A 15504-nucleotide genomic window follows, 5' to 3' on the forward strand; every position below is an offset into this window, starting at 1 on the left:
TCTTAGCATTCACACAACAATTATTGACGAAATAGAATTTGGTAAATGCTTTTATCTCTACATTGACATTCATTTTGATGCACAATAGCATTGGAATGAATGCTTGTCCCTCACCATCAACAAAATATTTTTGACACAGTGTAACAGCGTGAATGCTTGTCTCTCAGTGTCGACAATGAAATTTCTGAAGTAAGACGGCATTAACGTAAATGCTTGTCTCTCAACAATTTCATTGATGTGCAATTGGATTACAGTGAATGCTTGTCTATAAGCAGTTTATAAGCAATATTTTGAATTTACAGTTCAATACCACTAGTTGAAACAAGGCATTCTGATAAATATTGCATTCGTGGAATAAGAGTTAATCCATCCGTTTTTAGCCATCTCCGGGGGCGGCCATTTTGTCACTTCTGTTGACTGAAAATGACATCACGACTGCTCAGGGTAACGACCAATCACGGCTGACCAGTTTTCTGAAGCTGAGCCGTGATTGGTCGTTACCTGAACCCTGAGTATTTGTGATGTCATTTTCAGTCGACAGAAGTGACAAAATGGCCGCCCCCTGAGATGGCTAAAAAAGGGTGGATTTTACTCCTCAACTCATATTCCACAAACGTAAATATTAATCAGAATGCCGTGTTTCCACTAGTGGGCATAGAACATATTCTGGAAAATATGTTTGGGTTGATTTCTTCGGGAGGTCCTTCATCACACAGAAAGATAAGGACCCAGAACAACAAACGGGGCAAGAAGTGGAAGATTTTAGACTGGCCAAGTCATTCTGCAGACATATTCCCCATCGAGCATGCATTTTACCTGTTAAAGCCGCATAATAAATAAATATGTGAAAGAAGCCATGATGCTGGAAAAGCATTGCAAAAGAAGAATAGAAGTTTGGGGATGCATGCTTGATGCAGCTGTTGCAAGCAAAGAATTTGCAACCATATGTCAAGTCGTATTCGCATTATTCTAAGATGTGTGTCGGATCCAGATGCAAACACCCAGAAATAAAGGCTGAACTGTTGCTCTTGTGCCTCATATTCATCTTTTGATGTCAAACCAAAATGTTTCCAGCTGACAGCAAAATCAAAGGTAATTGTTCGAATACTATTGCAGGGCAGTATAGAATCAGGCACACGACAATACATGCTATCCACCTGTACAGGCACTTTAAGTGCATGAATGTGCTGTTACCTCTCCTTTTTTGGAGCGGAACGCCCCAACAGCGCCAAGACAGCGTGCCCTTGGTCCACTGTACAGCTGTCACTTACACATGCTCATTGACTCATATTTATAGCAGAAGCATCATCGGACTTGACGCTGGCCTCAGACCACAGCTGGTCCCCCCCAAAAAGAATAGCTGAAAGACAAAGCCACGTGCTCTCGCTGGCTGCCTGCAGTCGGTCTGGCCTGGCGGCTTGGGGGCGTATTATGTGCCCCCTCCTCTCCTTTTTGCAGACACCCAGCCACACACATAGTGGGACATATCCACACTGATAAGGTGACAGCTGCATTGTCTTGTAAACTCATCACATCACAATAGAGTTAACAGGAAGCGGGACAATCAGCAACTAATCGTGAAAGGTCGCGGCCGGAAGGGCATACTCTATCTGAAGTCAAATTGTTGCCAGCATTGAATCCTAATTGCAGAGGCAATGTCTGAAGTTGGACTAGGCGATATGGCATTAGAATAAAATAACTGATTTGCCCTCCCCCCACCCCCACAAAAAAATGGCATTTTTAATTCAAATCAATTTTTCCTTACTACTCAGGGCAGAGGTAACGACCAATCACGGCTGACTTGTTTTCTCAAGCTGAGCCGTGATTGGTTGTAACATGAGCCCCGAGTAGTGGTGATGTCATTTTCAGTCGACAGAAATGACAAAATGGTCGCCCCCGGAGATGGCTAAAAAGGGGTGGATTTTGCTGCTTAACTCATATTCCACAAACGCAATATTCATCAGAATGCTGTGTTTCAACTAGTGGGCCTGCTAGGAACATTTTCTTGAAAACAATATGTTTGGGTTGATTTCTGCTTTAAACATATGGATAAGGTGTACCTTTCAACACAACTATTAATACGTTTTAACATTCCCTCTTGGGATTAACAGGTCACAAAAAAACTGTCACCAAAACCTGCATACACTACATAGCACTCCAGGTCGTTTGCCTTGTTTTTATGATTTTTTTTTTTTGGCGAGGTGCACACACTTTAGGCATGCCCTCTTACATGTTACAATGTCAGCACTGCACTGAAAAGACTTTCTGATGGGACACTTAAGGATAGAGAGGTATTTCAAGCCGACATTATTCAGCCGTGGGAAGTTTATATCACATGGCTGTAAGTTTAGGGAACTTCTGAACGAAGTCACATCGCTGGAAGCAGTCGGGTGAAGACTGTGACATGATGGAATAAATCCCAGTTAAATTTGTAATGCACAAACTGTATGTACAGTAGCATAACACCTGCTCACCTTTCCTCTGAAGCTGAGCCATGATTGGTTGTTACCTGAGCAACTGTGATGTCATATTCAGCAAGTGACAAAATGGCCGCCCCCTGAGATGAACAAAAACGAGTGGATTTTACTACTTAAATCACATTCCATAAACACAATATCACTCAGAATGCTGCGTTTAGACTAGTGGGGATGCATAGAACATATTATTGTAAAGACATTTTTGCGTTGACTTCTACTTTAAACACCGCTGCAACGCGAGTCTGAATGGATGTTGCCTGTGACTGACTGGCGACCAATTCAGGGTGTAGTCCGCCTTTAAGCTCCAGCACCCCAAACTAGCTCCACTCTGCGACAATGAATAGATGTAAACCCCCCGCCCCCCAAAAAAAGAAAAAAAAATTATGGATTAAATTGATAAAACGGCCAGCCACAGTTTGAAGAAGCATGTGACATTCGTTTACTATCATACAAGTGTAAAAACAGGAAAACTCAAAATAAAACAAAACATTAAAAAAAATAATAATAATAACATACCCACCCTAGAATGGTGGCATATGAACATTCTTAAGAGCCGTACAAGTGTTTACCTAGTATAAGCCATGTACTTTGATGACACAGTGGTGAATGTGCAGAGAGAGCATTAATGCTTGTCCCTGGGAAGAGTCTGTTCTCCTTAAGACTAAAGACAGCTGACTCTGGTATACAGTCTTCTTTTATCATGTTGAGTTTTCTTTTCTTTTTTTTTGGTCATATTATACTGAGCATCCAGGACAGAGATATGTGTAGGTCACAAGTTCTTGTATGGTCATCACATTTTTTTGTTTTCTTTTGCAACACTGAAGTGTAGACTGAAAGATTCCAGTAAAGAAAAAGGGGGGCATTAACATAAATATTAAAATGACCATATAACCAGAGATGTAACTAAATAATATGGCACATATACGGAGCAGGCAGATCAGTGACATAGGTTCCAGTTGTGTGGCCAATGGTGATCATTTCCTCTCTTGTGACCACGATTATCATCTTAAATTAACTTGAGCTAAATCTTCAAAATCATAAAAGTGAATAGAGCGACACAACAACAGAATAGTAAAGCTATATTTTTGTCATGATTGATTCGTGCTGGATCAAAACCTCTACTCTGTAGCTTTGGGAATATTTTTTTTTTCCTATTGGAGAAAAAACAAAACAAAAAAAACAACAACAACATTGTACTTAATCACTTTTATCTCATTAGACACTGCATCCAAGGTGTTATATTATCAAAGTAACTGATAAATTTCTGATTTCCTTTAAGCCTTATCAAAAACCGTACAGACACCTTGTCGCCTTGCTCTGCCAGCAATGGTCCGTCCGTCCGCTCAGCCGGAACTCAAGCGTACCAACCGCAGAGCTCCCAAAAAGGCCCGAGCCTACAACAGATCCACTGAGCAAGGGATGTGACTCAACAGATCATACGCACATTTGCAGTAAGCTCCAGGAAGTGCACTCATCCGAGCTAATATCCATTACACCGGGTCATGTGACCGGTTCCTATAAAGCAGCGCCAAGGACTCCTGCAACTAAGAACAATTACTCAGTGTACAATGTGTGACCCTGAGAGCAGCCATCTTCAGTGAGGGGCCAGAGTCAAAGGGAAAGTGATGACTGCACCACAAGGTCATGTCCAACAGGGATAATACTTGGGCAGTGTACAAGCACAGTTCAATCTAACCTCTGGCTCTGCTTGTTTTATTGAAACATTTGATAGCGGGCACAACTGAAGGTCAGAGTAGGCTGAGTGGATTGGAATTCCACTGTAACCAGAAGGAGACAACTTTCTAATAACACAATCACTATTATTATTTTTAGAAAGGCAAGAACGTCTCGTCCAATTGAGTTCTTGTATTGTGCAGCCACCTGCTGGCCAAACTACATAACTTCTTTCACCAGCTGAAACTGTAAATGTATTTCCCCCTTAAAATGTCATGTAATGCTTAAAGCGGAAGTCAAACATATTTTTTTCAAGAATATGTTCCCAGCAGGCCCACTAGTTGAAACACGGCATTCTGATTAATAGTGTGTTTGTGGAAAATGAGTTAAGCAGCAAAATGCACTCGTTTTTAGCCATCTCTGGGTGCGGCCATTTTGTCTTCTGTCGACTGAAAATGACATCACAACTGCTCACAACGACCAATCACGGCTGACCTGTTTTCTGAATCTAGGCCGTGATTGGTCGTTGTGAGCAGTTGTGATGTCATTTTCAGTCGACAGAGGACAATATGGCCACCCCCGGAGATAGCTAAAAACGAGTGCATTTTATTGCTTAATTTATATCCCACAAATGCTAAATTAATCAGAATGCCGGGTTTCAAATAGTGGGCCTGCTGGGAACATATTGGTGAAAAAAATATGTTTGGGTTTACTTCCGCTTTAAAGGCGCAATACAGAAAACAGATCGTCAAAAATGTTTTCTCTTAAACATACTATAAAAGTAACAAAATGTTACTTTTGGAGTGAATTAAGTATTTGATCCCCAAACAAAATTATTTATGTTAGGACTGAGCCAAGAGAAGGCTTTGGAGTACAAAGTTGTGTAAGAGGCAGAACATGTTTTACTCAACAAAATGAACAATATTTAATAACTTTTATAGTGTTACCTTATGCATGTTTGATAGTCGTTATTTTCTTTGTTAGTGAGCAAACACGAATGCAAATTCAGCAGGGGAACAAATATTTTCCCTCTTGTATCCGACTACTTTATATCACAAAAAAATTGAACACAGTCAAAATGGTATGAAAACGTTCAAGTTTATTTTAAGATATCTATATACATATACACTTAGATCATAAGGGAAAAAAAGACAATTATGGTTAAAAAAATGTCTGAGTATTTCATCAAGTGAGGATACTGCGTATTCAAGCATAAACTCATGTATTGCACTTCCATTACGTGGAACAACTGCAGCAGAGTACTTCATCATAACGTCCACTGTAACTGTGAAGGAGAGGGGAAAAAAACACATTAAATATTACTGTGCATATACACACACACACACACAGGTATTACTACTTTCGATCAATGCCTGAAATAAAACGCCCACTTATGATGGAGTCAAGAGGCCATTGTCTTGGCTTTCTTAAAATTGAGATGCAACGTAAAAATTCAAACTCACTTACATTACAGGATTATAAGAAAAAGGAGTACGAGTTCACAACAGATAAGATTGCATCGCTATACATTTGGCCCTCAGCTGTGCAAAATGTTAAATGCCTTACTGTTGATGATAAATAAAATTGCATTGTATTGTAAAACTTACACATAACATGGAGCAAACCATACCTTTGATGCGTATCACTTTTGAGGAGATTGCATTTTGAAATCTGCACTTTCATGCTGGTTTAATCCATTAAGCGCGGAAGCGCATAACCGTGTTTCTACCACTAGAGCCGGGAGCGCTGTTGCGTCTTTTTACCTTTCAAACCGGGGGAGCGGATACGTCACTGTCCTTTTTTAATCCAATCCTCCGTCCGTCTCTTAGCCAAATTAATGCATCTGAATAAACACGTGACGGTGTCGTAAGACCGTGCCGGATGTCGTGGAATTTTTTCAAGCCATAGGTAGGCTAATGGCGGACGCCGTCCATCGCCGGGAGCTCTGATTAAAGTAAGTAACGGCAGTGATATATAGACGACGTGCACAACCAGTGGAACCAGTCGAACATGATATTATATGGTTTGTAGACAATTATGATATTGACGTCTTTGTAACAGAATAGAGGATGGTAATTACCACTCTATTTTTTTTATGAAAAAAAAATAAAATTAAATTCTCTTGCACTGACACATTATTTTTACATCTTTGATTGAAAGAGTAAATAATAATAAATTCTGTGAAAGCCACATGTCCAAGCGCTTTAATTCTTTTGGAATTATGTTTCTGTCTGCTACAGGGGCTGAGATATTAATCATTTTGTAGGTGTTGAATTTCTGGGAGAACTTCAGGTTTTCAAGGGTAATTCCAAGGGACTGCCTAAGGTTTTGGGGAGCTGTTGAGAAATGCGTTTTAGGCCTTAATGGGTTAACACTGAACCAAGTGTGGGCTGGCATCTTCATTTCTATTTTATTCAATTGTCACCGTTAGATTCGTCGCTGATAAATTAGTCAAAGGGCATGCACAGAAAAGCCAATGAAAATGAAGAAATGCTTTGAAATTTTTTGAAAAAAATAAAAATAAATAAATTTGAACAAAGATCAGGAAGAAAGAGAGGCCAGCTGATGATGAGTGGTCTTGTACAGTTTTAGGTCATTGGAGTTGAGGAGTGTGATTGCATCACAGGTGAAAATACAATAAGGTTTTTATGGCTACTCACTTTATGGGGGGGAAGTGCGCATGGTCCAACTGATTAGTGGCTTTGCACGCACAGCTATTTGCAGTCTGGATGTGGTGGAGTCTCAAAATCTCCAATAATACCACAAAGGTTGCTACATTATTCATCTTTTTTTTTTAAATATTATAAATAAAAGTTGCGAGAAAGGTAGGAAGCAACTAAATATAGCATCATAGTTCTTTCTCATTTGTGTATTTAGATTACTACTTGTTACTTGGGAGTTCTTGAATTGTTTAATAAAAAAATGAATTAAAAAAAGCACTTTGTCTTCTTTAAAAGTAAAACGTTGCTTCGGTTTTGGTTCCAATAGGGGTATTTTGACACATATTGTCGCAACTTCAGCCTGTGCCGAAGGCCAACCAATGGCAATGCTGATGCCACGAATCTCCAAAGGGGTTTCACCTTAAGGGCTGTGTGTTCAATGGTGGCTCTGAAAACGTAAAACAAAATGGGACTCACTCTATGACGGTGCAGACAGAACAGCAGAGGCTTGAGCAGTTTGAACACTGTCGGCTGCAGGAGGAGCAGGGAAGTCGCTCGCACTGCGAACAAGATGTCCGGCATGATGTGCTCTTCTGACAAACGCAGCAGCCTGTTGGAGGCGGCCCTGGAAACAACAAGGTGTGCTTTTTGTTTTAATTTATTATTTCAACTTCTACTCTGCTTGTTCTCTTTAGGGGTCACATGTGAGCTGGAGCCAAATTAGAACTTCAATGCATCATTCTCTTTTTGTACTCGAAACTACTAAACTTCATTTTCGACTGCACTTGTGCTCATTCAAGTCGCAGTTGAGCTTGAGATGATTTCAGAAAGAGAGGTGGGGTACACCCTGAATTGGTCGCCAGTCAAACCACATGGAACATGTCGCTGGCGTCGGGCCAAAACCATGTACCTTCAAAATAGTTTTTACAGTTAATAGTATAATAGATTTTCAGGAGACCCCAAAAATGGTAGCGCTTTAAAAGGATGAGGAAGGAGGACAATTATTTTTATGAATAAGGGCGGAGGGATAATGGCGGATAAAAAGGATAAAGTGCCCATCTTTGCCCATTACATCACACGTTATATTTTAGTCACAAAAAATAGCAACAGGCGAGTAAGTAAGGTATGTTTGGGGGGGGATAAAGAAATGAAAATATATGAACATTAATGTGACAGACTGAGAACGGCACGGTAGTCTCCTTATCTCCAACAGTAATCTTAACATGATCATTTTTCGTCTCCTTTTCATGCCAGCTCGGTATGCGGTGAATGCTGACGCAATCGTTCTTCCAAACCATAAGTCAGTCGAGTGTCTTATGGAAGAGAGACTCTCATATGACATCCTCTAATGGCACAGTCTCCTCTCCTCTCAATATTCGCAAAGTAATAAAACGGAAACAGGCACAAGTCGCATCTTCGTTTTGTGCATTTTCACTCAACTTGCTTAAACATTTTGAAACATTGGAAACCTGTGTAGTATTCTGCCTTACGGGCAGACTACCATTAGGGAAACATGGGTAACTGCCTGGGCTTCAAGAGATTTACAGGGACCCCTAAACGATTGCTAAACACACACCAAAACATTTCTTAATCTGTCATGATTACTTCGACTGCATCCTCCTTCAATGACAAGTCCATTTTGCTGTGCAGCCAGGAAGACGAAACAAACTTGTTGGCGCAGTTGAGTGCAAAATGCAGTGGCAGCTGCAGTCAGTGCATTCTAAAATGTTCTCCTAATGAAAGCCGAACATAGCATTTTTTAAAATCTTGGAACTTTATCAAAAGTGCTACCTCACGTCACTGTGGCACACACTATGCTAATAACTCACCTTGCGTTCTGGTTGCTTTAGTCAGTCTTCCATCAGTTCCTATCAAAGTCTGCCCTCTTAAGAGAGTCTGGCTGTTTTCAACAGCATCCTGTCCAGAAGGATGAAGGTCGCTGGTCTTCTCTTCGCCGGACCATACTTTGTCCACTACTGCCTTGGCGCCATTAAAAAGTAAGTTTTTGGTCTTTTCTGAGAAAACAAGAAGGGGAAATGAGCCGAAAATACCGCTATCCCGGAACACAGGGTGAGATAAACGATTGTGTTAGCTAGTTTTTGTGCGTGCAAATGTCATTAAGGTGGCGAACATTTACGTTAGCAACTTAGCACAATGGCGAGGCTAACCTTAGCTAATGTCGAAGAACGTCACCGAACACGCACTTACCGTATATTTCTTTCCTGTATCTATTCCCCAACACACTGAAATTACTCAGCTCATGCTGCCTGACGTGTATTTTGTACTGGGACGAGAAGGTTTCCGTAAAAGGGTATGCTCGCTTCGGCATGTTAGCAGCGGTAAAGTCCAAAACAGACGCGGTGATGTTGTTGTCCCAGTACGTTTTGCGGGAAAAATGTTCGAGTCAAGGAAGACAGCCAATTGGACGCAGGATTTATTGTCACGTGGATATTTAAAGGCCAACCAGAGAACTTTTCATTGTCACGTGATTGTAGATTTTCTTGGGAGGGACAGGGGGGTGGCCAAAACTATCTCAGGGGTGTGCGAAACAAAAGTTGTTTAAAAACTTGGAAAGGGGTCTATATACATGTCTGTATGTACATTTTCTATATTAATTTGAGACCATTTGTGTGTGCGTCTGTAGTTACAATAAGTTATTTGTTGTTTTATGTCAATTATTCAATAGAATATATTTTTGCTTTATCCATTGTCCAGGTTTTTGATGTCCTTCTTGCCTGGGACCACAATGGGGCCGAGAAACGCTCTTTTTTTTTACCTGTATTTTACATTTGTTTTGCGCGTTGTCGTCATCCACTAAGGTTGAAAAAGTCAATTTAAACAACGCAAGTGGCAAAAACATCTACTTTGAAATGCAGGGAGTGAAAGTAAAAATTACCAATGCCTGAAAAATCTAAGTACTGTAATGATTAAGTATTTCTGTATTTGCGCTTTGTTACAATAAAATGTTAGTACTTATTTACTTCACAGTTTCTACGACTGAATTTGACTATATAAAACAATACAATATCATCAACAGTGTGGTCAATTTTGTTTATTTAAGGGTGGAGTGGATGTCATATCTACTTTTGACCGTAAAAGAAAAGCAAATAAAGGGGAAAACAAGTTTACATTTATGTATTGTTTATTAATAACTGCAGATGAGGAGATCACTTTAGAGATAAAAATGTTGCATGATCTGTGCAACTGCGAATGAAGAGCAGCGGTTACCCCTCTAAAACATCTGGATCATGCACTCCCTGGACTTTCCAACACCAACCCACTTGACTGTAGGGAGTGAGGGAGAGAGAGTGTCACATGTAAAGTCATTGTCATCACTATACGGCAAGGTAAAATGTGAATTTGAAGTTAAAACCTACTGGGAACTCCAATGTGGTTCTCAATGAAGCGGATGTAGTTTTGTGCCTTGACTGGGAGGTCACCCCACTTACGGGCTGCTGACGTGTCTGTCTTCCACCCAGGGAAGGTCTCATACTCAACCTCCACTTTATGCAAAACATCCATGTTTGCTAGGATTCAAATAAACACAGCATGAATAAAGTGCCAACATAAATGTCACCTGCTCTTTCATCACCTCATCTCCAAAAATTACCTGGAAAATGTGGAATTCTTTTCCCGTTCAATTTGTAAGCGATTCCTACTTTAATTTCCTCTAGCACATCCAGAATGTCGAGTTTTGTCAAAGCGATGCTGCGGGAAGGTTGACAAGAGTTGAAGGGAAATATAGAAAACATTGAAATCATTATCATTATGACTGTGCAGGATAAAAAGTATGAAACAAGTTCACTCCACAAAATGACTATTTTAAACACCCACGCAGTAAAGCCATTGATCATCTGCGCGTATCTGACGATGACAAGATCCAACCAGCCGCAACGTCGCTTCCTCCCTGTGGTCACACCCACCTCATGACCCCTTGTCTGCAGCAGTTCTCCGACTGCCTACAAATAAACAAACAAACACATATAATACTTAACTGTATTTAAAATTGCACGTAACCCTCTGTTAATGCAAGAAAAAAAAAAAAACACAACAACTTGAAACATTCTGACTCCGCCCTTGCATATTTTTAAATCAACAACGCTTTTTGTTAGTCAAAATGGAGCATAGCTATCTTTTTAAATGTGAATTTAAGAGAGCGCTTGTACAGTATTGTATTGGGAAGGTCTACTAATATGACTGGTGGGTGTATTTACACAGAATATAAAGTAACCCATAATGAAACATCACGTTGGAAATACTGCAAGTTTAAACATCAGGTCGAATGATCTGTTCCCTCAGTAAGTAGTAATACGAGTCTGCTGGTCACACTAAATGTATTCCGAATGTGACCTCTGGCCCTAAATTTATCTCTGCCCGTGACCTGCATGAGAGCTGAAGTGTCAGTCAGTCAGTTAACGCCTCACATGCCCTCAGCGCCAGCGGCCTGAGTGAGAATGTTAAAAATGGTTCCATTTCATTCTATATAAGAAAGCGGGGTCCACACGTACAGATTTTGTAACATTTTAACTGACCCCACAAAAATTGCCATGTGGTCTTACTTTTCTTGTATTGTGTGGTGTACTTGAGTGCACTCCTGAAGATGCGTCTACTGATAATTGTGATCTGTCGTAGTACCAAGACTGAGAGGTCCAGATTGCTGTAAAATACTGGGTGTCCCAAAAGTCACAATGCACTTCCTATTTTTCTATTTCATTTCAGGTAACGCATGGACAGACGTGAGATCGTCAACCTTTGACACCTTAGGCTTTGCAGTTTTCGCAAGGATGTCATTTTGTTTCCAATGGCGCGTCAATTGACATTGGAGCAAGATTGCAAGAAAATTGCACAAGTGTTTCTGTCCCTGCACTGCAGTTCAGCGGCGGTTCGAGAAGGTTTATGGCCGTCACACTGTTCCAACGTGTGATACAATCTATGCTATCGAAGAACGTGGGTCAAATTGACCCAATTTGTGCATCGGTCCATTTTTCATCCAAAATTGTGTTATCTTTAACCCAACTGTTTTTAGAGTGTGTGCTTTACAAATACTCAACACAACCGGTTGCTCCTCTATTTGTGTCCAGAAAAAGTGTGAGCTTCAGGTTGTTTATCTAATTGCCATTTTTTAATTTAGAACAGATTTAACATTCACAATGTGTCGGTCCTGACTGTTTTCCAAGCAGATCGGTGAGCAAAATCACTCCAACACACCCAACACCTCTGGATAATCCCTTAAAGATAATCTGTCAGACATTTGCGAGCCATGCCTTCTTGATCTTGATCACTAGGGAGGGAAAATGCTCCTATTTGGCCCAACTGTAGGCATAAGTGTACCCCCATTACCGTCTTACATTGAGTTGCTCAGTGGGGAAGGCTCCAATTCCCACCCGAGTGGTGTAGGCCTTTGCTACACCAAACACATCACCGATATTCAGCGGGGGGATGCCAAGGCCAGTGCATGCTCCGCCCACAGTGCAGTTTGATGACGTCACAAAGGGATATGTGCCTAAAGAGAGCATTTATCAGTCACCTAAAATCGAATTATTTCCATATAAATAATACATTTTCAAAAACCCTACCAAAGTCAATATCAAGGAGAGCAGCATTGGCCCCTTCAACCAGAATTTTCTTCAGGGATCCATGAAGGGCTTCATACATGTAATAGACTCCATCTCTAACCATGGGCCGCAATCTTTCACCATAGTCCTGCAGAGCAAAACACAGCTTTCATGCTGGGAGCAGCCCCTAAGATAGCAATTGTTGTTCGCGTCTCTACCCTAAGCTTTTTCAGTTGGTCCTCAACGTCCACTGTCAAGGTTGGATACATGGATTGATACTGGCGGACGATGTTCTTGAATCTGAAGGGGATTCATAACAGTCATAATTGACATGAAGGAGGACATGATAGTAACAGAATGAGGTTGACGTTAATGCCGTACTTGCTCGAGAAGTCCTTAAAGTCACCCAGAAGGTCACATACGCGAAGACCTGTACGAGACGCTTTGCTGGAGTATGCAGGTCCAATGCCCTTCTTGGTTGTTCCAATACTAAGAAGGAAAAGCCGATCATATGTTGTAATTCATAGTAAGAATGGTTATTTTGCTTCAGGGGAGTTCTAAAGTATTCAAGCTTACTTCTTTCCTTCTTGCGCCTGCCTTTCAGTTTCCTGTAATCCGTCGACAACCTGGTGGAAATCAAACACTGAGGAGGGAAGACAAGTTTACAAAAAGTACATAAAAAATATGAACAAATGCAATGCCATACGCACCAAGGTGAGCCCTGTCCGAGACAATTAGTCTCTTCTCCCAGCCTTTCAACCCTGATGAGAGAGGACTGAGTATTATTATATATATATATTTTTTTTTTACACTATACAGTTATTCACAGAGCAGTTCTTACATGCATCTGCATTCTGAGCAGACCAACACAAAAACCACGTTCAACATTGCGCCTTTCCGAAGATAACAGTGCCCAATTTTACTGACACTGCGAGAGTATTAATATATGCAATGTATTAACTATTGTGCCTTCAATTTGCGATATACAGAGAGGTCACATTTTGGTGACCTTTCACTTTGCAAGAGGGGCATAATATGAAAAAAAAAACACGATGCAATTATGCACCACTGCAAACCACAAACATAAACTGTTGAATTAATACCGCTATGTTATATTATCATCATCAAAGGCAGGATTGCAGCATGAGTGAGTTATGCACCTTTCTTCTCATTTTTGTCCCCCTCCTCAAACAGGCCAGGCAAATGTATGACCACGCCATTACCTACGAGATCAGAGAAGATATCAAAGTGGTGACACTAGACACATTTGTGGTAATATTCTCATCAAATTGTTTCACTTGCTGTCTTTACCAATGAGTGAGATGCTTTTGGGATTGATGATTCCGCTGGGGAGAAGGTGGAAGTCGTACTCTTTGCCGTCCACTACCACCGTGTGCCCTGCATTGTTGCCCCCCTGGGAATCAAAAACAGTCATTTAACAAATCAGAATGTTGATGTCCTCATCACCAGCATGCATGACTGTAGTTCTTCTCGTGACCACTTTTTTCCCTCCAAAACCTCCAAACCAGCAAAAATGTGTGACGTTCATATTCTACTATAGTTTGGATTTTGTGGCCATAACTGAAAAAAATGGCAATTTAGCATTCACATTTGGCTCAGGCTAGAAAGATTATTTCACCTAAAGCATCATGATGACCTCAAGCGTACAGCCAGAATCCAGACCTCGATCCAACTCAAAAGATGTGTGGTGATCTAAAGGGGGCTGCGCAAGACATAGCCTCTAGAAATCTGACAGGTGCACAACTGAACACTTATGCAACCAGTTTATTAAATTATATTATACAATATTTTCCTATGGGCAGCACAATGACGGGTTCGAATATCAGCTCTGGCCTTCCTTGTACTGAATTTCGCATATTCTCCCCATGCTTGCATGGGTCCTCCAGGTTCCTTCCACATTCCAAAAACTGTTAGGATCCCTGAATTCTAAATTGTTTATGGGTTTTTTTTTCCATGTGCCCTGAGATTGTCTGACCAGTCCAGGGTGTAGCTCGCCTTTCAAATCAGCTGGGAGACGCTCCAGCTCTCATGACCAGACAAAAAAACTGGTTTTGAAAATGGATGAGTAATTTTCCTTTCGTCTTAACCAATTTTAGTCTACTTTTCAATTCAGGTATGGCTGTGCATTACATGATTTTTTTTTTAAATTAAACATTTATGGACTCATTAAAAAAAGATTCAATGGTACTAAAACATGGATCACTCTATATCCACTGTAAACAGCATTAAGACTGTTGATGACAATCAATGGTCTTTTCCACTTCGCATAGAGCCTGCCCGGCCTATTTTAACACCCCCAGCTCAGAAGCTGGTACAGGGCCCATGTCTGCTCCCCCTCTGGCTCAGACCTGGCCTTCTCACATATCAAGCCACTCTGAGAATGTGACCTACTCTACAGTCCGCTGGGTGGGTGTCGGGGAGGGATCCTGCTTGTGCTGTCAGTGGAGAAAGTACAACATCCAGCAACTGTTGGCAGCCTGAACTTGACTGACTTTTCTGACCAGTGTTGTATCTCACATGCCAGTCATCTGAAGCCGACTTGTCTGAATGTTTTTATTGTCATAGTAAATCAAAACATTGCATTCAAATCCAATGTTTGGTTTGTTAAAATGGAAAAATCAAAGCAACTTGATTAGTTTTCCGAATGGTCTTTAAAAATGCACAAATGGGACTCGAATAGGAAGAAATCCTGCAAATGTTGCAGGTCGGTCGATAATACCCGAATCAAAGACAGTATTCGGGGACTAGTTGAACTTCACTCCTTACCTGACATCTGCAGACAACGTCCGCTTCAGTGGCCAGCAGGTCGACCACTTTTCCTTTGCCTTCGTCGCCCCACTGCGCACCTAACACAACAGTCACTTTGTTCCCCGCGTCGTTGCGCGGCCGCTTGAGTCCCGTGGCGGCGGGCTGGTTCGTGTTTTTGTGCTCTTTGGCCGACCAACTGAGCGACATGGTGGCGGAGGCTTCGGGGCTGGTCGTCTCAAGAGGACTAGCTGCCTCGACGAGTGGGCATTGCCATATCTGTAAGGCTGATGATGTCACAGCCAGACGCACCGGCGTGCGTAATGGTTGTCTACAAAGCTCAAGCGCCTTTACGCACTCGTTTTTTGTGTC

General features: G+C 41.2%; 2 protein-coding genes across 2 annotated transcripts; both read right to left on the minus strand.

The window, feature by feature from the left end:
• Positions 1–5230: 5230 nt before the first annotated feature.
• siva1 (SIVA1, apoptosis-inducing factor) lies at positions 5231–9231 on the minus strand. The gene is made up of 4 exons (XM_086049584.1): positions 9020–9231; positions 8641–8826; positions 7289–7436; positions 5231–5436 (listed from the first exon to the last, which is right to left on the minus strand). Exons 1-4 carry the CDS (start codon positions 9138–9140, stop codon positions 5388–5390), a joined length of 504 nt encoding a protein of 167 aa, XP_085905710.1. The 5' UTR covers positions 9141–9231; the 3' UTR covers positions 5231–5387.
• Positions 9232–9935: 704 nt separating this feature from the next.
• adss1 (adenylosuccinate synthase 1) lies at positions 9936–15501 on the minus strand. Its single transcript, XM_086049548.1, has 13 exons — positions 15154–15501; positions 13678–13780; positions 13527–13589; positions 13077–13127; positions 12943–13009; positions 12748–12855; positions 12585–12666; positions 12388–12514; positions 12160–12314; positions 10646–10770; positions 10422–10519; positions 10189–10338; positions 9936–10096 (listed from the first exon to the last, which is right to left on the minus strand). Exons 1-13 carry the CDS (start codon positions 15340–15342, stop codon positions 10044–10046), a joined length of 1371 nt encoding a protein of 456 aa, XP_085905674.1. The 5' UTR covers positions 15343–15501; the 3' UTR covers positions 9936–10043.
• Positions 15502–15504: the final 3 nt, after the last annotated feature.

Source organism: Filicampus tigris, chromosome 13 (assembly GCF_054856515.1).
Source record: "Filicampus tigris isolate MCC_2025a chromosome 13, RoL_Ftig_1.0, whole genome shotgun sequence".
In the NCBI taxonomy this organism is placed as follows: domain Eukaryota; kingdom Metazoa; phylum Chordata; class Actinopteri; order Syngnathiformes; family Syngnathidae; genus Filicampus; species Filicampus tigris.

Coding starts and splice junctions, on each gene's coding strand:
- siva1 (XM_086049584.1), bottom strand. CDS start 9,140: ATGCCGAAGCGAGCATACCCTTTTACGGAAACCTTCTCGTCCCAGTAC. Junction 8,827..9,019: donor ATACAGGAAAGAAATATACG/GTAAGTGCGTGT, acceptor TTGTTTTCTCAG/AAAAGACCAAAAACTTACTT. Junction 7,437..8,640: donor TAAAGCAACCAGAACGCAAG/GTGAGTTATTAG, acceptor TGTTGTTTCCAG/GGCCGCCTCCAACAGGCTGC.
- adss1 (XM_086049548.1), bottom strand. CDS start 15,342: ATGTCGCTCAGTTGGTCGGCCAAAGAGCACAAAAACACGAACCAGCCC. Junction 13,781..15,153: donor ACGTTGTCTGCAGATGTCAG/GTAAGGAGTGAA, acceptor TTTGATTCCCAG/GGGGGCAACAATGCAGGGCA. Junction 13,590..13,677: donor CAAAAGCATCTCACTCATTG/GTAAAGACAGCA, acceptor CTGATCTCGTAG/GTAATGGCGTGGTCATACAT.